Source organism: Rana temporaria, chromosome 3 (genome assembly GCF_905171775.1).
Source record: "Rana temporaria chromosome 3, aRanTem1.1, whole genome shotgun sequence".
Taxonomy (NCBI): domain Eukaryota; kingdom Metazoa; phylum Chordata; class Amphibia; order Anura; family Ranidae; genus Rana; species Rana temporaria.
Window position 1 is genome coordinate 189,136,428 of NC_053491.1, and position 24,256 is coordinate 189,160,683.

Genomic DNA, 24,256 nt, shown 5'->3' on the forward strand with positions numbered 1-24,256 from the left:
ACAATTATTATACTGTTATTTTGTTGATGACTGTATCCGCATTTTATGCATGTCTCCCATGTATGCGTGTTTTTATCTCTGTATACGTTTTCTTATAATAAAAACTTCAAAAAAAAAAAAAAAAGGGATATTATCGGAACAAACTTTAGTAGAGAAATATCAAATGCCAGTCACAAAAACGCTTTAGATATACTCAATTATACAATTTTCTACAAACTGTAGCTCGTAAAGGTGATCTAGTAACTATGACTCCCATGCAGCATATGTGCAGGCAATATGATAAAGTCAGAGGTCACATTTGCACTATATACACTATCCTGACATATGTCTCGATAAAATTTAGCTATATGCTATAATGGTAGCAGGATCTTCAGGAAACTCTTAAAATCGATGAGTAGCATAGGCTGTAGGAATCAGCATCTCAATCGCTCATAAATACCTCCATTATAGAGGCTAACTACAAGGTCTTACTGAGTACAGTATTTATCGTGGTATACTGCGTGCCGGCGTATAATGCACACCCCAAACTTAGGAAGGTAGTTTAAAGGAAAAAAAGTAGTTTAAGAAAAAAAAAAAAAAAAAAAAAAACTTACATTTTTGTCCATCGGCGGCCTTGTCCGGCGTCTGTCTGCGGCCTTGTGCGGGGTTCCCTCCAGCCTTGTGGGTGTCCATCTGCGGCTTCCTTGCGTGGGGTCCTTCCAGGTGTCCGTCTGTGGCTTCCTCGCGGGGTCCGTCCAGTCCATCCGCACCTTGCCCGGGGTTGCAGCGGTGTTCGTTTTTGAATTAGGCGCCGAGCGGAGCCGTATTTCCTTGTCTCGGCTTCGCTCGGCTCCTCTTGCATGGCTGCGGGCATGGCCAAGTGCGCAGTATGCTCGGCTCTAGTCTGCGGCGCTCGGCTCCTCTCGCGTGGCTGCGGCTGAGCCTACCCGAGTGCGCAGTACACTCGGCTCGGTCTATTTCGGCGGCGCCCGGGAACAGCAGTATCGGCGTATATCGCGCACCCACGATTTCCCCCTGATTTTAAAGGGGGAAAAAGTGCGTGGTATACGCCGATAAATACGGTATATATGGTTCAGGCCAGACTGGCCACCTTTGTGCCTGGTGCCACTCCGGAGTGCTTTAGGAGATGTGGCCAGACGGGATCCACCTACCATATGTGGTGGACATGCCCCAAGGTCAGGAGATTCTGGATCAGGGTGTATAATTTTATCTACACCCTTACCCAGATTAATTTGGTTAAATCTGCAAAACATGCACTCCTAGGGGGCAGGGTACCTGAAACATCCAGATCCCAAAGACGGCTCATTACATTTATTTTTATCTCAGCAAAAATAACTATAGCGAGAAACTGGAAGTCTGCAGCCTTACCATTTGATCAACTTCAACATAAACTGTCTTGGCTTATGTTGAACGAACTGTTAACAGCAATTGCACAGGACAAGATGAAGTTGTTCCACAAAGTCTGGGACCCATGGATCTGTTATCTGACCAACGATCCCAGGATGATCGCAACTTAGCTGTAGTCCCGTAGACTGCTTTAAGAGGCATGGAGCCTCAACCCCCCCCCCCCCCCGACTCTTTTTCTGTTCCCCCTATGGGTTTGATTCTCTTTTTTGTTCTACCTTCCTCTCCTCTACTTACTTGAAGTCTTATTGGGAAACATCAATTTTGTCTATTGCTTGCCAATGGGTTACGTATGCTATGGGAGGAGGCTTCCTCAAATGTAATGGTTCACTACCATGTAACCCTGATGGTAAAGCTTATTTTCGAATCCTCATTTAGATATGTTATGGATCAAAAAAAAAAAAAAAATTATAATAAATCACAAGATTCACAATTTGCCAATTTTCAAACCCATTCACTTGTCACTATTCACACTGATGAATATACACATTGAGCCATGTGAATTTTATTGGCAAGGCCACCTTAACCACTTAAGACCCGGACCAATATGAAGGTTAAGGTCCTTGCCCCTTTTTGCGATTCGGCACTGCGTCGCTTTAACTGACAATTGCGTGGTCGTGCAACGTGGCTCCCAAACAAAATTGGCGTCCAATATTTTTTACTTTTTGCTACAATAAATATCCCCAAAAAAGATTTAAAAAAATGTTTTGTTTTTTTCTCCTCAGTTTAGGCCGATACGTATTCTTCTACCTATTTTTGGTAAAAAAAAAAAGAAGAAAAAAATAAAATCGCAATAAGCGTTTATCGATTGGTTTGCACAAAATTTATAGTGTTTACAAAATAGGGGATAGTTTATGGCATTTTTATTAATATTTTTTTTCTACTACTAATAGCGGCGATCAGCGATTTTTTTCGTGATTGCAACATTATGTCGGACACATTTGACAAATTTTTGGGACCATTGTCATTTTCACAGCGAAAAGTGCTATAAAAATGCACGGATTACTGTGAAAATGACAATGGTAGTGAAGAGGTTAACCACTAGGGGGCGCTGTAGGGGTTAAGTGTGACCTCATGTGTGTTTCTAACTGTAGGGGGCGGGGCTGGACGTGTGACGTCAGGGAACAGACGATCACGACATTGCCACAGAGAAGAACGGGGAAGGTTTGTTTACACTCACCTTTCCCCAATCTTCAGCTCCTGTGACCCGATTGCGGGAAACCCGCAGCGATCGGGTCTGTGGGCACGGAGCATCGGACCGGGTGGCGAGCACAGGCTGGGCTCTTAAAGGAGACGTATATACAGAGCTTTTTTTCTCAGAAAATAGGTGCAGGAACTCAACCACGACCCCGTTCAGATTTCAAAAACAGTAGAAGGGTCTTAAAGGGGCATTAAATACCAGGATTGCATTACATACAGAGTGCAGAGTTCAGGGGGTTACACACAGAGTGCAGAGCTGTCACTTGTAAACACAGAAACCAGACTTATGTGTTTACAAGTGATTGTTGTGAGAAGGCACCAAAGAGTCTGAGCCAGAGGTGGTGGAACTGAGTTCCCCCAAGTTCCCCCTGAAAAAAAGCCCTGCGTATATATACGTCCCTGTGCCCAGCCGTGCCATTCTGCCAACGTATATCATCGTGTGGCGGTCCTTAATTGGTTAATATACTGTAGATGATGCTGTATTCAGTCTCTCCAACAAAAGAGAAGTAAAGGTTCAGGGTTTTTTCCTCCATAATACTTAGCGAGGTGGATGCAGCATCGGTCCGATGCTGCATCTGTCCCCCAATGCCTCTACACTGAGAACCGAGTGACCCCACAAAGGAGGCACATGCATTCTAATGGATAGATAAGGGCAGGTGGACTGAAGGGGAGCCACCCCTCCTTAAAGGTGCAGGAGCACACCAAACACCCAGCATGTAGCACAATGGCTGCAAAGGTGTTGGTGCGCTGCTGGACCAATAGAAAGCACACCAACACCTTTGCAGCCATTGTGCTACATGCTGGGTGTTTGGTGTGCTCCTGCACCTTTAAGGAGGGGTGGCTCCCCTTCAGTCCACCTGCCCTCATCTATCCATTGGAATGCATGTGCCTCCATTGTGGGGACACTCATTGTTTAGTGTTAGGACCACAGATTACAGGGTGCCTTGGCGCAGCTCTGTGGCTCACGCATGGGTTTGCGCAAAACCCCTGTTTTTAACACATACTGTTAGACAGGTTATTTGGCTGTTCTGCGAGCTGGTCGGTAAGTAGGCTTGGTTCTTCCCCGGGCATTCCCCAGGTTTTATTATTGTTATCAATTGTCATTACTGTATGCTAATTATACACCAGATTGGATCCTTAGCAGGTGGATCAGTTCCTATGGAACTTCTAATGTGGCCAACATCTAAACCAAGGGTAAGAGGGTAATTGTCAAAGCTTTTATGGATATTGCCCATAAGTCTCTTTCTTCAAGCAAATTGTTTGATGATTAGTTAGCTTTTTAGAATTGTGCCATAGAAGGAGTAAGTTTTATACCTAAATATGGTAAGAATCTTTTCTCCATAAGAAGTTTTTTAGTTTTAGAGAAACCCTAAGATATTTCTAACTACTTGGGGAATATGTATCGGATTGATGTAAACAGGGAAGTGACAAACATCATTATGTCATTGACAAACAGGGCACAATTGTATTCTTTACCAGCACAAGCATTTTATTTTTATATTTGGACTGTGATAAAATTCTATATCTAAAGTTTCAATAGCAATGGCAAAGATGACAGAAGACAAAAAGGAAATTATTGTCAAGTGTCTCTTTGTATTTTGATCTCTTAAGTCATAAATCCTTTTATAGAAATTCTTAGTTATTGATTGAATGTATAACAATTTAAAAGTGGTAATAAAGTGTGGTCCAAGCCCCAATTACGGTAGGATATTGAATGGGTATTCCCATGAGATCAAAAAAAGGCCTTATGTAGGTTGAAGGAAAGCAGCATACCATTTAGATTTTTAAACCATCTCAGTTAGACTGCATAATAGAAATATCAATTGCATCTAATCTAGTCTGGGGTTTAGTGACCAGGTATAAATCCTACCTGGTTTTAATGTATAAAGAAAGCTATGAATAACAATATTCTCTTAGAATACATTTTAGTTAGTATGATGGGATCTCTGTTGAACAAGGATATACTTAATGTCTATGCTTAAGCTGGCCATACATGGAGTAAATTTATTTCCTACAACCACAGACAGCGTTGACAGGGGAATCCCTCCCGCTGAGCCATTGTTTTCTCTGGGTGGAAGAGGAAGCTGTTATCCCGGGAGAAAAAGTGATTATTGCTAGCGGCTATACCAGCCACTAGTGATAATCGCATGCAAAATCTGGCAGGCTGGATGTACCCAAGTTGGTTGATCGATCAACTTGTTACATTCAGCCTGCCCATGCATGGTTTGAATCATCTTTTGCAGGCCTTAGGCACTTCACATGTGCCTTTATCAGGTTTGGGTATCGTACTAATAAAAGAAACTGATAATCTGGATTAAAAGGCAACTCCTTTTCTTAGACCATAAAACAAAAGAATTTGGTGCAGGATCAGTTCTGTAATTTTTTTGTACAACAATGCTGACAGTCCAATAGGACCCAAGGCTTTTGCTGATTTAGACTGTTTTATCGCCATTTGGTTTTTAGCCAGGGTGATATCCATCTCCATAATGTCTTTATGTGATTATTTAAATAGTGTAATAGGAAGATTTGCTAAGACATTTGTTAGTTTGGTATAATATATAGACTGAGAGCTCTCATATAATTTAGTATAACAGGATTGGAATTCCTTTAAAACTAAAAGATTTTGAGTATCATTTTGAGCGTCATTGTACAGTCTAACTTTCAGGCATTTTTGTTGCAGAAATTGAGTATTAATTTTTAGCCAGTAGTGAACCTAGGTGACCAGCTTAAAAACAAAATTTGTGGTTAATCCATCTGATACTCTTCTCAGCTTTTGTTAAAGAAGCATGTTAAAGTCTAAACAAAGGGTATATCCAGTAGTAAGCAAGTACATTTTGTTATTTTTTGGTAAAGAAGGTATCAATATTTTCTTTAATTACTTGGGATGCTAATGCTTGGGTCATTTTCACTGATTCAATGCTCAAAATGTTTGGCGAATCTACAATTTGGTTACATTGTACTTAATAGGGATTCATTTTGTTTCCAATGATTTATTGGTTTTCAATTTTGTAAGCCTGTTAATGCTACAGAGACTGGGGAGTGGTCAGACTACGATACTTTATAATTTTTACAGTGGATTACAGTTACAAGTGTACACAGAGAAGAAAATTTGATCTTTTCTTTAATATGTTAAATGTACTTAGGAAAAAAATCATATAACCTCTGATATTAAGATTAATTTCACACCAGGTGTCTGAAATTGTGATGGAACAAAAATTTAGCTAGTTTGTGACCAATTTAAGTGACCAATTTAAGTGATAATTAAGGTCTATTGGTCTTAGATCTATCTAGTGCCAAGTCTAGGGCAATATTAGCATCTCCTTCAAAGAAAATGTGACCTTCAATATAAGCAAAGTATTAAACAGATTTTGAAAGAACTTTATTTAACCCTTTTGCTGCCAGTAAGGGATATGGTGGAAAAGAATTTCATGCAGTTGGTAACTTAGTTATCCCTTATGCCGCGTACACACACAACCGTTTTTCACGACAAGAAAAATGTCATTTTTAAATTGGTCGTGTGTAGGCTCCAGAGCATTTTTCTCATCAATAAAAATGAGCATTACAAATTTAGAACATGCTCTTTTTTCTCACATTTTTCTCAACATGCTCAGAAGCAAGTTATGAGATGGGAAATTAGCATAATCAGCCCAAAGGGTGGCACCATTTGACTGGAACTTCCCCCTTTATAGTGCCGTTGTACATCACCGCGCTTTGCTCGAGCATTTCTTATCACAATCAAGTGTATGCAAGGCAGGCTTGACAAGAATCACGTTGAGAAAAACAGTTTTTTTCCATGACATTAAAAACGGTCGTGTGTAGGCAGCATTACACTGTCTGCATTCCTCACTTCAGTGACCATAAACTGATATCAGAATTGTACCCCTAAATGTGCCGGTTAAAAGAATAGCTATGAACATCACCTGACAAGCTGCTGATCATAGTGCTATTCATTTAAGTGAGACACTCCCTGCCTCTCCAACTGACGGATTCTCCCCGCTGATCTTTAACTGGCACAACCAAACGGGTCCAGGATAGGTATATTCATCATATTTAGAGATCCTTTGCCTGTCTTGAATGAAAACTAGCATTGACCATTGCCAGTCGCCCCTCTGTTCATAAATGCAGAGACGGTAAATATGAATAACAAGTTCACTAGATTATGTTTTGGGAATGAACAGGTGCAGATGCAAAGCGGAAGGAGATGAAAGACTCAAATCCCTTTCTCATTTACAAAAGTGATTCTAAAAGGTTGCAATAAAAAAAAAAAAAAAAAAAAAAAAAAAAAAAAAAACCTTCTGCCTTTTAGAACCACTTTAAATATCAGGGGTCTATTCAGACCCAACAATACTATCCCACACCCACCTAACAACTGTCCCCAAGCCACCCCCATCAAATCATTCTCTGCAGCTATTATCTTTTGTACTACCACCCCCTCCCTTTAGAATGTAAGCGCTATGAGCAGGGCCCTCCTGTACGTATTGAACTGTACTGTAATTGTGCTGTTCCCCCTATACATTGTAAAGCACTGCGTAAACTGTTGCCGCTATATAAATCATGTATAATTGTAATGTCTCGGCTGTGTGTTGCTTTAGGTACACAGCTTCACATCAAGTATAAACCGAATCTCAATGAAAGAAGTGCTGGTTTGCTGAACTGATGCAATCTTTACTGAGATATAATGAACAGGAAAGTGTATAATATGTGTTCATATGAGGTAAAACAAAAACATAAAAAGACAAATATAAGCATGGCTATTCAAGCAACATACATTATACATAGCTAATACAAAAGATAGGGCCTAACTAACATCTGCTTGTTTACTACACACAGAAACACACATTATCTATCTGCAATGTCTAGCATCCCTCTACACAAGCTGAACTAGCAAAACCCCTTTACTCACAGGCTTTGGTGTTCGTCAGGTTTGCAGTCTGTATTAGCTTTAGGATGTCCTGTGAATCAGGTCACTACAGTAGTTAGAGCTGGAATGAACAAGATATGTCCTAACTAGCCATAGACAGTACAGAGAAGACCCGCCTCTAGGCTTCAAGAAAATGTAGGGTCTTAAAGAAACAGACACTGCTGAGTGCCAAGCATGTAATATACATTGCGAAGGCAGCACAATAATAATAATAATAATAATACCGTTTATACTCGAGTATAAGCTGAGTTTTTTAGCCTTTTTTTAGGGCTGAAAATACCCCTCTCGGCTTATACTCAAGTCAGTGTACCTTGGGCCTTCATTTTTTAAAACTTGCGGCTTCCTCCTGGTCCTGTCCCGTTTCGTGATAGGCGTTTGACACTGTGTTCAGTGTTCCACCTATCACAGACGTTCTTTCATTCTTGGACTCAGTTTCCCAGCAGACACTGTGTTCAGCCTATCATGGACCTTCTCTTGTCCGAGAATGAAAGAATGTCCGTGATAGGCGGAACACTGAACAGTGTCAACCGCCCGCAGCGCAGCCTGTCAAGGATTTCAGGTATGCTGCAATGGGCACAGTGAGGTTGTAATTGGCACAGTGAGGTGTGCAAATGGGCATTGTTGACCCTCTTTTCTGCTTACAGTGGCTGCTCCATTCTCACCCTAGGCTTATACTCGAGTCAATACGTTTTCCCATTTTTTTTGTGGTAAAATTAGGTGCCTTGGATTATACTCGAGTATATATGGTATCAATAATAATAATATTTGGCAACTGCACCTCAGCTGCCAAATTTCTAAATATTTGCTGTTGTGCAATTCCTGCTTTGTTTCTCAAAGTGTGTGTGACCTATTCCATTGCACAGGTACTGCAAAGGCCACAGACAATGTTTCACAGCTGCACATCAGCTGTCAAACTTCTAATGTGTCAACTGTCTCTTAGATAATACTTTCTAAATGTTTATTGTAAGATAAAACCTCCTTGTTTCTCCCTCTTATATTGCAGCCTAACCAAGCCACTGAACGTTTGTGGTTATTTCTCAAAAAATTACACGCAATTTCTATTTCAAAAGGTAAAACCTGACTTGTCTCTCCATTTTATGTTGCGACCTAACCAAGTTACTTATATACTGCCCAACCACTGAGCAATATCTGTGGATATTGTCTCTCGGATAATACACTATAATGTAAATCTCAAGATAAAACCCGCCACATCTCTCCTTTATGTTATGGCCTAACCAAGCTACCTCCATACATACCAAGAATTTGGTATTAAAATGTGCTCTTATACCCTGGAGTCGTCAACGGGTTCATGGCAAGTTCTGGTTTTGCAGATTGCAAGCAGGATTTGCCAAACGCCCCCCCCCCCCCAGCACCTGATTCTAACCCAGGCAGATTTCCTATTTCCTAATAGTGAGTTGATGCTCACTTGTTCGGATACCTGTACTACTGATCTTGGCTCTCTTGAAGAGATATGGTAGCTGAAGAATCTTTAGGATTTGACATATTTCTTGGACAGGACACAGTAATGACATAGGAGCCATCAGACAGAAACACAGCAGGGAACTAAACATCTGACAGCATCCAAAGTATATTTGGATGCTTTCAGCTGTCATAGCTGTTCAAGAAAGCAAAGATTGGAAGCACAGGTAGGTATTAGCTCATTTCGGTAAAGAAATGCCTTTTCAGGTTTTAAATACAATATGAAAACCAAATAATGGCTTTTATTTACATGGTTCACAAAGTAAAAATACAAATGAAGATAAAAAAAATAAAAAAAAGCAGTGTTTGTTACTTTAAAGCGGGAGTTCACCCGAAAATATTTAACATTAGATTCATGCTCATTTTGTCAAGGGGAATCATGTAGTTTTTTTTAAAACGAAGCAGTACTTACCGTTTTAGAGAGCGATCTTCTCCGCCGCTTTCGGGTATGGTCTTCGGGACTGGGCGTTCCTATTTGATTGACAGTCTTCCGACGGTCGCATACATCGCGTCACGAGTAGCCGAAAGTCGGTGCGGCTCTATACGGCGCCTGCGCACCGACGTTCGGCTACTTTCGGAAAATTGTGACGCGATAGATGCGACCGCCGGAAGCCTGTCGGAAGACTGTCAATCAAATAGGAACGCCCAATCCCGCAGCCCATACCCGGAAGCGGCGGAGAAGATCGCTCTCTAAAACGGTAAGTACTGCTTCGTTTAATAAAAAAAACTACCCGATTCCCCTTGACAAAATGAGCATGAATCTAATGTTAAAAATTAACATTTCCGGGTGAACCTCCACTTTAATAGTTTTCTTTTGTTTTCTTGAAAACAAGTGTATTTTTATGCAAATTATAGTATAATGAGCAATTAATACGAGCGTACATATTTTGTGCTAGAAATGATTACCATAACTTTGAGTCTTCCAGCAGCGCATTGTTTCCAGGGGATCTTACATATGCCCAGGTGAAGTCATTAGTGTCGTAATTTGTGCCCAGTTATTATTTAGTATACATCAATGTGTAATATTTAGAGGTTTTCTAATAAAGCATAATTATAGTAATAATTATAATAGTGTTTTAGCAACTCAAGTTCATTATCTGTGTTGAAAACATTGTCCAAAGTCAGTGTCTTTACTCAGCGCAGCTAAACAGGTCAAGACTTCCAGGTTATTGTGCTGGTTTGTTAATTAGTAATAGTGGAAAGCACTGTCTTTGGTTCTGTAGAAAGTCTGAAAACTAATAACCTGTACACACAAGCTGAAAAATCGCATGAAAAATACCGCTTTCGGAGCGATCGTACGATAAACGGATCGTTAATACAGAGCTTTTGAGAGCCGATCACAACAGTTCTTTACGATATTATCTAAATCGGACATGCACGAAAATTCTCGTACGATACCAGATTTTCGTTTAATACAAATGCACTACAACACACACATGACATCACTCCCGATTTTTTTATTCTGTCTTACGAGAATTTTCTTAAATTTTAGTAAGCTCTTCATGTTCGATATATGACTAGCATGCAAAAATAAATAAATAAACAAAAAATAAAAAAAATGGACGTTATGTCGTCTTATTTTTGGATCGTGTGTACGGGGCATTAGAATACCCATAAACATAAAGGTAAGTCATGCATGTGCAAACCTGATTAGTAAGGATTCATGCACACTGGGCTTGAAAAAACAGAGCATTTTTTGTACAAAAGTTTAAAAGCATTTACTTTTTTTTTTTTTCTGCCTTCAAGCTCCAATCAGAAACGAACAAGAAGGTTTTTTTTTTTCCTGCCTCTAAACGTTAAACTGAAAATATGCCTCTTAACGTCCTAATGTGCATAGACACATAGGATAACATTGAGCCGCTTCTACAGGCAGAACACAAAACTCCTGTAGAAGCAATGTTTTTTAAGCCAGTGTGCATGGAGCCTAATACTGGGATAGATATTTTGTATTTATTTTTTTAAGTAAAGCATCCCAGCTACCTGTAACAACGCAAATCAAATTGCAACTGTAATAGGGGCATAACGCATGCTCTGTCCACTGTGATAAATTAAGCCCCATTTGTGAAAGGCAAATCCACTTGAAATTGCACTTGGAAGTGCAGTCACGGTAAATCTGAGTGGTAGATCTGAAATGAGGGGAACCTCTGCCGATTTTATTATCCAATCATGTGCAAGATAAAATGCTGTTTTTTATTTTCCTTACATGTCCCCCTCGGATTTACAGCGACTGCACTTGTAGTTTGCACTCGTAGTGCAAAGTGGATTTGCCTTTCGTAAATAAACCCCACTATGTTGTAATAAATAATAAATCAGCCCATGATTATTGTACTTAAAAAAAAAAAAATAAGCTGATCACATCCTCGAAATAAAAAGTATTAAAAGTATTAAAGCATTAAAGTAGTATGCTAGTTTCCAATCAGTGCTGTTTTTAAAGAAGTGCAATTAATAAAATATAAATAAAAATATATGCATATATCTTTTTCAGTAATTTGTCATAATAAAAACACAAAAAAATATTTACTTGCCAGCACCGGTTTGAAAATCAACTTTAAAATCTTACAGGTGGCTGTGCCACTTGCTTCCTTTAGTCAAGCTGAACATACTAAAATATGTTTGTCACAGATGAGCCGTATTTGAAGTACAAATCTGCAAGACCACATACAGTCAATATCTCACCAAGGAAGCACTCTACTTCTAGAGTGACAAAATGTATTGCAACTCACATTTGGAATTTTAAAAGATGGCAACTAATAATTGCTCTGCTAGATAAATAAACATGAAAGCCATCACCTGAACACATGCTATGAGAAACACTTCCATTTATATAGAAAACCCAGTTGGAATATTGGCTTTTTGCACTCAGTTAAACTTCACAGACAAATACCCGGCCCACATACAATAAGATGATTTTTCAACAAAGTAGTTACTAAAATGTATTACTGCAGATTGTAGAATGTGCCGTCACTATAGTTCATATCAAACTGCAATTTTTCTATCAAGCACAAATGCTGCATGTCAAAATGAACGGGGTTTGTTCTTCTTGTGTCAAACCAGTGATAAGTTGGCAAAAGTGCTGCCTGCTACGTTTTCAAAAGTTGAGCTTTCTCCTTCATGATCAAGTGATGGGAGAGTGCCGGTATCATTCATTTTTTGGGTTGATGCAGTTCAACCATGCCAAGTAATACAAGGTTTAGCTTTTAAAGCGGAGCTAAACTCATCGAATTAATGGTTGCATTCAAGGCATGCCGTGAATGATAGCGGTCACAGTCGCTTGTGCTCTCAACCGAACCGTCAAGCCACCAAATGGCTACTGTCATAACTGATCACATGTGCAACACCATGACAAATGCAGATCAAACAGAGGCTAAGATGGCAGCTTTATTGGCTGCACATGGATAGAAGAGATCAACTCTGCTCTAAGAGAACAGCTGCATGTAAGATCTAACATCCTTATATAATGGCCAGGATTTCTCTAGGCAATTGCAACCAGCTGTTGATTGCAAAATGTATTACATGAACAAAGAAACCTACCCTCAAAAGGTTTTTCTGGTGGCAAGTTGCTTTGGTCAGTTTGGCTTTAAAAACTGTTTGAAAGTAGTTGAAACTCCCAAGCAATGTTTACATTTATTGTTGGCATTAGGGTGACGTGGCATGAGATGTGTGTTACTTTTATCACAATTAAAAAATAATCTCATAGCAATTCAGTTCTGACATACAATGATAATGTACCTATTCAAAGTGTAGGAGTCAGCAGGAACTCTATCTCTCGATCGAGATAGATAGACAGACAGAGATCTCTGTCTCTCTATCGAGATAGAGCTCTCTAGATAGATTTTCTCTCTCGACAGATTATCTATCCATCCCTCTATCTAGATAGGTAGAGATAGCTATCTAGATAGACAGATATATCTCCATCTAGCGAGCTCTCTCATATATTTCATATAGATAGATAGATCTCAATCTATCTAGAGAGAGAGATTTATCTCTATTTAGAGAGCGTTATCTATACATAAAAACACATATAGAGTGTGTGTGTGTGTGTGACAACAGAGGGACAGACGCTCCAGTTGAAAAAGATTTTTACTCACTTCTTTTCATGTCATACACACACTAGAGTATAAGCCAACCCGAATATAAGCCAAGGCACCAAATTTTACCACAAAAAAAGGGATAACTTGACTCGGGTATAAACCTAGGGTGAACAAACGGTGGAGTAGCGCTAAAGAGTGAAAAGGCCTTCATATGCCATCTATATCAATATGAAGGCTATATATAAATCCAATATATATCCAAAAGGTGTAAAACAAAATACTAAATTAAAATGAAACTAATAGTCCAACAATGTGTCGAGTCTGAGTGTTGGCACACTGCTGCAAACGTGAGAAGAACTCTGGGCCCAATGATCACTACAACTTGCTGACCCTTACCAGAAAGGAAGATCCTAGCGGATCTCATCAAGCAGAAATCACTGAGTCGCATATGCTGGAAAGGAGCCCGTCTCTCGAAGCGATCCTCCATGGAGTCACCGATCCACCAGTGAAGCAACCAGAGAAATAAACAGAACCTGTGATCCAACAGGATCAGTCAAAGCGGAGGGGATGTGAGCAATGTAGAGTTGTGAGACGTCCCAACCAATAGCATCAAATTCGCCAGGAAAGTCCAAATATATATGAGAAAGAAAACTCATATAGCGTGATACCGTAAGGGATTTTAATAGAAAAACGAGCAGCACACTTACAGTTCAAGGAGCATAAAACAGCATGGATAAAAAAAGAGAGCCGGCGTGTCAGAACGAATAGTCCTCAGATCGCGGTGACGTCAGCACGTCACCTCCCAACGTTTCGTCTACACTAGATTTGGTCACGGTGACCAAGTCTAGTGTAGACGAAACGTTGGGAGGCGACGTGCTGACGTCACCACGATCTGAGGACTATTCGTTCTGACACGCCGGCTGTCATGATTTGTATGTTTGTATAACATTTTTGAGTTAGCTGCTTTCATTTTTATTTTATTTTTTGTGTTATTGGTAAGCACACTTTCTCACTTCTTTCATATAAACCTAGGGTGTTCATCTGCATGCCTCACTGTGTCCATGCCTCTCCTCACGGTGTCCATGACTAGACTGACGTTTAACATGGGAGTCTATGGAAGGGGTGCCCAGCTTTGAAAAAAAAAAAAAAAAAAAAAACAACACGGTGCTCCCCGGCCATAGGTCCCCCAGACAACAAACTTTGCACACTTGTAGAGGAGAAATAGGGCTACATGCGTGTCAAGTTTTGGGCCAGGGAACCTACGACCGGCTGGTACCGGTCCCCAAAGTCACCATAGAAATTACCATTTAACATTGGAGTGGTGTCTATGGAAGGGGTGCCCGGATTTGAAAAATCGGTGGTCCCCCTGACAACAAACTTTGCACACTTATAGAGGAAGAGTGGGGCTACATGTGTGAAAAGCCGGTGCCAGGTCCCCAAAGTCCAGGAGATCAGGCGCAAAAAAGGTGACTCGAGTATAAGCCGAGGGGGGCATTTTCAGCACAAAAAAAAAAAAGTGCTGAAAAACTCGGCTTATACTCGAGTATATACGGTATATAAAACACACACACACAATATTCTCTCTATCTATATGTATATAGAGAGCGCTCTCTATATACATATACAATATATTCTCTCTATAATATGATATTCTCTCTCTCATAATATATACTTTTGATCTTCAGCAGGTCATTTTTTTCTAGCCAACTTCATAAAATCACAGGCATCCAAATTAATGGGATCGTTTGAATAAATGGTAGTAATTAACACACCTGCATACGTCTGGAAAACACCTGCAAGTAATACTGGAGGAGCGTGAATAGGAAACGCTGATGCAGATTGCAATTAAAGCACATTGACCCCACGTCTACTCTTCAACAGCCCAGGTTGCCTAATACACGTGTAATTGCAACAACATGCCTGTCGAGTTTGAAATCAAACACCTGATTCTATTTCCTTCTCTACAAACAAGTTCACAGAGTTAATAATGTGACAAAACAGCTATTAGTTGCAAAACTAGGGCAAGGTAGTGTAAATGGTACCTATGTTTGTCACATGCAATTTACAGTGGTTGTCATTTTAAACACACTGTGCCATGCACTGTGTGACACTGTGCTGGAGGCTTTTCAATTATATGCAAATTATACAAATTAGGAATAGTTTATGCAGATTTGGAGAGTCTACCCCAGTGCAGTAATTAAAAGAAAGACATAGCAAATAAAATGCATGCTAATGAGATTCTGCAGGAAGAAGTATGCCTGTATTTCACTGTCAGCTGGGAGCTGGCAGTTAAAGTAAAAAGAAAACAGACACTTCTCTTTCATCCCCTTGAACATATGACGATCTAAATGTTAGGAAAATAACCCAATAAATGTGCATTTTTTTTCTCCCTAACTGAAGCCATGATAAACAAGATAATTAACTGCCTGTATGTGTCTCAGCTGCTGCTCAACACGTGATCTTTCACATCAGTAGGAAAGTGGGAATAAAGCTAGCATAGAAGTGCTGGCAGACCACGAGGTCTCACTAAGTAATCTGCTCTCTTCATTTTCATGCTCAAGTCCAGGAAACTTATCGAGCCTCTTGCAGAGAGTATATCAATTTCAAAGCGGCTTGGCATTTGAAAGTATATTATGCAATGCTGCTGCACCAGTTACGCTAAAATTTGCTGAACACAGTTTTGCTTTTGAATAATGTATAAAACGTACCTCCCAATTTATTGAGATGGGGAAAAGGGGCCACCTTTTAGCACCAGATATGTCAGAGAAGGACAAACTGCAATCACACCCTCCAATTAAGGAGAACATGAAAAATTCATAAGCTATAAGTGATCGACGAAGCCCACTTTTACATTACTTCTGCTTTATACTAGAGTTAAAAAAGAACATATGTAATCATATAAAAAGGTAAGGTGAAAAGCTGATAGTTAAAGAGTGTATTGATTTATTGAGGTTTATACACCAGACTAGAAAAAGGTGACAGAGGTATTGGGTTGTAAAAAAAAAAAAAAAGAAAAAGAAGGAGTCTGTCTATCCAAGGAAAGGGCTATTGGGAGCTATCAAGTTCAATAACTACACTAAGAACTATAACGATAGATTTAAAGAAACCGTATATCTAAAATGCATGATTGTGTATGTAAAAGACCCAAGAATAAAAGTCATGAATCTACCTACAGCAACTGATCATGGACAGAAGCCAATACTTTTAACAATACTATTGGCTTATTATCTGTTGTTGGACAATACTTAACAGTTATTTATGCTTACTCAATAACCGCAATGAAGACGTGCCAATTACGCTAATCCAGTAACCAGTTTAATTTTGTTAAACAATTAGGAAAATGATTGCTGATTGGATCTGAGGTTTCTGAACACTTTTGCATATTCTCTTAACATATAAGCCATCTACCTTGATAATTTAAAATGTACATATTTGTTATCTCCGCTATCCTCCGTTTATTAAAAGGTACTTATATAGCGCCGTCAATTTACGCAGCGCTTTACATATACATTGTACATTCACATCAGTTCCTACCCTCAAGGAGCTTACAATCTAAGGTCTCCAACTCACATTCCTATACTAGGGCCGATTTAGACAGAAGCCAATTAACCTACCAGCATGTCTTTGGAGTGTGGGGGGAAACCCGAGTACCCGGAGGAAACTCACGCAGGCACAGGGAGAACATGCAAACTCCAGGCAGGTAGTGTCGTGAATGGGATTTGAACCAGCGACCCTTTTTACTGCTAGGAGAGAGAGAGTCAGTGCTCGTGCCACCTTGCCCCCACTGTGCCCCCCTAACACCTAAAATTATTTTACATTGTTTCAGTTCAGATAAGCACTGACACTTTCATCTTTTTATACATAAGCATTACTAAAACGTGGCTAAAGCAACCAGTGTGTATATGGTCATTACCAGTTATATAAAGTGGTATTAAACCCAAAAGGCAAAAAGTTTATTATATTACAGTTTACCAATTCTTAGATGTGATGGCTGCACTATTTTTTTTTTGTTTTCTTTCCTTTATTTAACCTGGTGATCCAGCCAATAAGTCTGTTCTTCAAAAGAACAAGCTATCCTGCAGATGTAGTAGTTAGTGGGCTGAGACAAACCATTTAACACAGACAAGGGTGCTTACAACAGTCAGCTTTTACTCATTTATGTAAAACCTTTTTTAAGGCATTTTCCCAGTCTATTATCACGTGGTGATCTGGCCAGTAACACACCTCCTGTATTAGGATGCCTACACACTGGATGAAGAAGCAAAACAGACACATTTGGACAGCAGAGTTATCATTCTAGGCCATGGTTGCTCAACCTGTGGCCCTCCAGCTGTTGCGGAACTACAAGCCCCATGAGGCATTGCAAGCTGCTCACAGTAACAAGCATGACTCCCAAAAGCAGAGGAATGATGGGAGTTATAATGCCATAACATCTGGAGGGCCACAGGTTGAGCACCCATGTTCTAGGGGGAGGGTGGTAGGTGCTCTAGCAGATTTAAATACACTAACAATTTGAAGGAAAACTCAAGCCAACACTTTTTAAAAGAAGTTGTAGCACCAGTTTTGTTCCTCGTTTTGGATAAGAAAACAAATGCAGCCAGCACATCGAATGATTGGCAATCTGCAATATATTACACTTTAAGTTTTGAGTTCAGTACAGCTTTAAGGAAAACAACAAGGGGCTTGCACCTGAATTTCTACATCAGACTGTGCAAATGTATACAGGACTAGGGATGAGTGAATGGAGAGTTTTCATTGCCCCAGGACGTTAGTGAAAATCAGATTTTGATTAAACTTATTGGTGCCAATGGAAAAAGGTGTAAAGTAAGGTGAGCTTTGAGCCTCCCCGGGGTTACGCAAACTGCTGTAAAATATATTGCGACTTGTTAAAAACAGGACCTGGTTAGCTTTATTATGTTATGTTATGTTTATTTTTGTCATAAGACAGTGAAAAATGTAGAGCAACAAAAACACTTTAATTATCTTAACAACTACAAAAAAAAAAAAACACACACACACACACACACACACCAAATGGTAAAACACAAACAAAGAACACCAAGGAATCTATTTATAAATGTTTTAATTGAAGATTCAACACCTTCACCCAAGACTCGCATGTTTTTATAATTGCATTCAATTGGCAAGAGGATGTTTGATACCTTGCTAAAAGTTTATATATTGGATCCTAAATGAAAAAAAGTAAACCAAACAAACTAAATACCACCCCACCCAATAAAAAAAAACTAAAAAGGAACATAAAAAAAAAAAAAAGTTAACAAGTTACACCTAAGCATTATAACCAGGGCATCTGCATGGAGTTTTAAAGTTCTCCCTGTACCTACATGAGTTTCCTCCAGATACTCTGGTTTCCTCCAACACTCAAAAGACACACAAGCAGGTAAAGAGGCTCCTGTCTAAATTGGAGTTAGTGTATGGTGTGTATGTGAGATAAGGACTGTAGATTGTCAGCTCCTTTAGGGCAGAGATGAATGTATGATATATAAAGTGCTGCGTAAATTGTCAGCACTATACAAATACCTGTATATAATTAATAATAAAAAAAAAAAAAGAAGCTCAAAGAGCAATGCTGAAAGTTTGCTGTAAAACTTTGCCAAATGGTGGAACTATGCATTTTGTGTCATAATAAGTTTAGGTGAACTCCCTCACTCATCCCTAGTAATCACAAGTCTTTTAAAGCAATATTAAATCCAAAAACAAACATGAAACATTGCTAACTCATCAATCCTTAAATATGCTGGCTGCAATATGTTTTTTGGATTTATTTTTTTTCCCGTTATTTTTTTATTTAATTTCACAGACCAGGCTGTCCAGACAAAGTAGCAGTTAGAGGATGGAGACACACCTTTTACCGGTGCTTATAATGATCACATTTTATCCTAAAAAGGAACAAAACTGCTGTAACTTTGTGGATTTAAATGTGTTAGTCAAGCCATCTTAAAGTCATCATACACACATTTCTTTTGGATCTACCAACTACTATATAGTGGAAGGTCCTGCCTAATATCTGTTGATTGAATAGTTTGGGTAGGTCCTCATATTACAGTTTTGCTGAATTTCAAGTCGATTGTACAGAGAATGTATGGTCAGATTGTAACAACCTCGTTATACATGTTACAATCTTCCTTACATCTGCCAACAAGTATGTAATGCAAGGTCCTGCCTAAATGGATACAGTGTGATTGGATGATTCAGGAAAGTTCTCATATTGCAGAGTTTTGGTAGATCTAAAGTTGAATGTACATCAGATAACGGGGGTTTTTTTACGAAAAGGCAAATCCACTTTGCACTACAAGTGCAAAGTGCACTTGAAATTGCACTGAAAATGCACTTGGAAGTGCAGTCGCTGTACATCTGAGGGGTAGATCTGAAATGAGAGGAAGCTCTGCTGGTTTTATCATACAATCATGTGCAAGCTAAAATTATGTTTATTTTCGTTGCATGTCCCCCTCGGATCTACAGCGACTGCACTTCCAAGTGCACTTTCAAGTGTACTTTGCACTTGTAGTGCAAAGTGGATTTGCCTTTCATAAATTACCCCCAATGTGTACAGTGATCATAACTAAATAGTGCATCCAACACTACCCTCTCCCCAGATTGACAATGCTGCTGTCCAAAGGCATCTCCATTGCAGAGGAAAGGTGTTATTGGCAGGATCACTGGACGACAATAAAATAAAAAAAAGACCTTAAACAGAGTCCTAATGCAGCCACATTTAAAAATGGGAAAACTGTAATATAAATGTATGGGCAGCCTTAGATGTAGTGGCTGCATTAGTTCTCTTTTTTTAAGCTTGTCCCCTCTTTATCTGCAGAGTAACACGCCTCCTGTATTAGGCTACATGTAAAAACTAGCCCAACAGTGGAAAAAACACAAGATGCAGCAAAAACGCAAACCATGTTTGTACCGCAATTTGCGTTTTGCCATGACCAGCGTTCAAAAATGTTCCAATCCTCAACGTGCTTCTTCTGAGTTCTAACCTCACCTAAACATGGCAGCTCCTAAACTCTGCTTACAGCCTATGGGGTTTATTTACTAAAGGAAAATCCACTCTGCACTGCAATTGCACTTGAAAGTGCAGTTGGAAGGGCAGTCACTGTAGATCTATGGGGAAGATCTGAAATGAGGGGAAGCTCTGCTGATTTTACTATCCAATCATGTACAAGCAAAAATGCTGTTTTTTTTTGCTTGCATGTCCCCCTCGGAGCTACAGTGACTGCACTTCCAAGTGCACTTGTAGTGCAAAGTGGATTTACCTTTAGTAAATAAACCCGTATGTCTACATGGACACATTGGGGGTTATTTACAAAAGGCGAATCCACTTTGCACTACAAGTGCAAACTACAAGCGCAAAGTGCACTTGAAAGTGCAGTCGCTGTAGATCCGAGAGGGACATGCAAGGGAAATAAAAAACAGCATTTAGCTTTATTGGATAATAAAATCAACAGAGCTTCCCCTTATTTCAGATCCACAGCGACTGCACTTCCAAGTGCACGTTCAGCGCAATGTCAAGTGCACTTGTAGTGCAAAGTGAATTTGCCTTTCGTAAATAACCCCCTATAGTCTTTTATGGAGTGGAGTTTAGGAGCTTTGGAAAAAACGAAAATCCTAAACTCTAATTTAGGAGCTGCTAGTGTACATGAAGCCTTATTGCCCGTACACACGGCCCGAAAATCGGACCATAGACTGTCCGACTTTTTTTCACAAGTAGAAATTGAATACGTTACTAAAGTCTCGAAAATTCTCGTACGACAGAATTTTTGAACGATACCTGTACTGACTAAACAAAAATCGTACGATCTGGTATCGCAAGAGGAAAATTTTCATGCTTGTCGATTAAATAATATCAGATGAATTGTCGTGACCGGCTCTCGAAAGCTCTGTACTAGCGATCCGATTATCGTATGATTCTTCCTCGGACGACAGTTTTCGCATTATAGTCGGATCGTGTGTACGAGCCATTAGGCTCCATTCACACCTGAGCGTACTGGAATCACAGGAAAACACAGGACGCGTTTGTGATGCCATAATTATTATTTGCTGTGCGATTTTACTGCCATTGTTAAGCTAAACATGCAAAAAACAAAACAAAAATTAAAAATGTATGTATGTATAAAATTTTTTTTTTTTTTTAAGCGATTTTTTTAATATATATATATATATATATATATATATATATATATATATATATATATATATATATATATACACACACACACACACACACACACACACACATACATATATATATATATATATATATATATATATATATATATATATATATATATATATATATATATATATATATATATATATATATATATATAAAAATACATATACACACACACACTGTTTTTTTTTGGCGTATAACACTCACTTTTTTACCCTGAAAATAGAGGGTAAACTGTGCCTGCGTGTTATACGCAGGGGGCTGTGGAAAGCTTTTTTCCTGAAACTTCCCTCTTAAATTTAGGGTGCGTGTTATACGCCGATAATAATAATAATACTACAAAATAAAATGCTGTGGAGCAGATGTCATGCAGTATGCATAGGTGTGAATGGAGCCTTAGATTGCCTCCACTCTGAAAGAAGGAGCACAGGGGGCATAGCAGACAGCAGCATTGTCAGTCTGGGGGAATGAAGTGTTAGATGTGCTAGCAGATTTGTATACACTAACATATTGAAGTTGAACTCTGGCTAAGCAGGTACAGCAACAGTTGTGTTTGATTTGCGATAAAGGTTTTACATAAGTAAATATAAGCTGATCAATGTAAGCACCCCTGTTTAGAGGTACATGGTTTGCCTTGTCTGTGTAACTGCTGGAGAGGTTTTTCTGTTACAAAAAAAAAACCAGACTGTTGGGATAAAATAAAAAAGAAAATGAATGAATGCAGCCATCACATCTAAGAATTTCTAAGCAGCACTAACACACAGATCTGCTTTTGGAGTTGAATATCGCTTTAATGGAATGCATCACCTTGCCCCAATCTATAGGACAGGCAAGCTGTTAGGTGGAACCTGGTCCAGGTGACAGTGCAGTATGAAAGCGTGGAAAGCATTACCTCCTCTCTCCATGGATGACATAGGAACTTCGGAAGAAGCCCAGCAGTTCGTTTTCTATGATGGCATTGTAAATGATCTTGAGGTTGTAACTTTTGTGCACCTCCAGGCTCCGGTTGAGGATGACTACCAGAACTTGGTTGGGCGGGTAAGTAAAGAAGCTGGAAACTTTCACGTCCCCGGCCGCTCGATCTTCAGCCACTTGGACTTTCTCCACCGTCAGCCTGTGAGCATGGAGCACGATGTACCTGCTGGAGTTCCTACACTCGATCTCCACATTCACTTCTCCCGAGAAAGTCAAGTTGTCCATGAAGGCGGTGATCATGAGGTTATAGTGGAGGGGTTTAAGGTGTGTTGGGAGTCTCAGGTAAGTCCAAGGCTCCCAGTCTTTTTCTTCTTGCTCCTGCCTACCTACCCCATCCCCGGTCTCCTTCCCCACCTCCAGGTTCTGGTTGAACCTGGCCGCCTCCACCACGCTGCTGTTAATGGTCCTCCCGGAGGCATCAGGACATTCCTCGAAGCGCACACTGAGCAGGACGGCGATGACGGTGACCACGATGAGAGCCAGGATGGAGATGGCAAAGGCCAGCAGCAGTTTCCTATGGACGGTCAGGTGTCGCTCGGTGCTCCGGGGTCTCACCGTGTCAGTCCATTGCTCCTGGACTCCTCTACCGTTCCTCATACCGGAGTCTGGAATCGCCTCGGAGCTGAGAAGAAGTAAGCTGTTCTTCTGCCGTTTACTGTCCAGAGCCATAGCAGTGCATGGTGAGAGGAGAGGTCACACCGAACGGATAATGTCCCCTACTAGGACTTGGGGCTTCACAGCACACTTCATTCCGCCTGCCACGGCAAGAGCATCATCCCATGAAATCCTCCACTGCCTGTCATCAGCGGGCTCTGAGTGAGACCACCGGCACCCTCCGCCTCCCTTCAGTCGGGATCGCTCCTCCCTTCCAGGCGCGGGGTGTGAGTGTGTGTGAGAGATTATGTATGTATGTGTGTGTGAGTGAGAGAGAGTGTGTATATGTGTGTGAGAGTATATGTGTGTGTATTTTGGGCTGCCCATCACTTCTTCCCTACAACCTACCGCCAATTTACATCCCTACCACTGTCACCTATCCCCAATTTACATCCCTACCACGGTCACCTATCCCCAATTTACATCCCTACCACGGTCACCTATCCCCAATTTACATCCCTACCACTGTCACCTATCCCCAATTTACATCCCTACCACGGTCACCTATCCCCAATTTACATCCCTACCACGGTCACCTATCCCCAATTTACATCCCTACCACGGTCACCTATCCCCAATTTACATCCCTACCACTGTCACCTATCCCCAATTTACATCCCTACCACGGTCACCTATCTCCAATTTACATCCCTACCACTGTCACCTATCCCCAATTTACATCCCTACCACGGTCACCTATCTCCAATTTACATCCCTACCACTGTCACCTATCCCCAATTGACATCCCTACCACTGTCACCTATCTCCAACTTGCACCCCCTACTACTGTGACACCCTCAACACCTACCGCCAATGTAAATCTCTACCTCCAATTTACATCCCTACAACTGTCACCCCCTTCTACCTACTGCCAATGTACATCCCTACCACTGTCACCTACCTCCGCCAACGTGCACCCCTTCCACAGTCACCTACCCCCAAGTATATTCCTACCACTGTCACCTACCTCCAACTTACATTCCTACTACTGTCACTCCCTTTCCACCTACCGCCAATGTACATTCCTACCACTGTCACCTACCACCAACGTACATCCCTACCACTGTCACCTACCTCCAACCTCCATCCCTACGACTGTCACCTACTGCCAACGTCCATCCCTACCACTGTCACCTACTGCCAACTTACATCCCTACCACTGTCACTTACCTCCAACTTACATCCCTACCACTCACTGTCACCTACCTCCAACTTACATCCCTACCACCGTCCTTCCTCACCAGTGCTCCCTCCACTCAGCAAGGCTCTGTCTCCTTATATTGCTATGAAACCCAAAATATCACATCTTAGCAGTTCTTAAAGCGGGAGTTCACCCTAAAAAAAAAATTTTAACCTTAGATTGATGCTCATTTTGTCTAGGGGAATCGGCTAGTTTTT

The 24,256-nt window shown here is 40.3% G+C and overlaps 1 protein-coding gene across 1 annotated transcript in view; it reads right to left on the reverse strand.

Moving 5' to 3' along the window:
- The window catches only part of TRHDE (thyrotropin releasing hormone degrading enzyme), a 1,005,415-nt gene extending 982,351 nt beyond the window's left edge, over positions 1-23,064 (reverse strand). Inside the window, exon 1 of the mRNA XM_040343984.1 lies at positions 22,122-23,064. Within this exon, the coding sequence (XP_040199918.1) occupies positions 22,122-22,873 (752 nt within the window). The 5' untranslated portion in view covers positions 22,874-23,064. The remainder of the gene's footprint in view (positions 1-22,121) is intronic.
- Between the last annotated feature and the right edge of the window lie 1,192 nt (positions 23,065-24,256).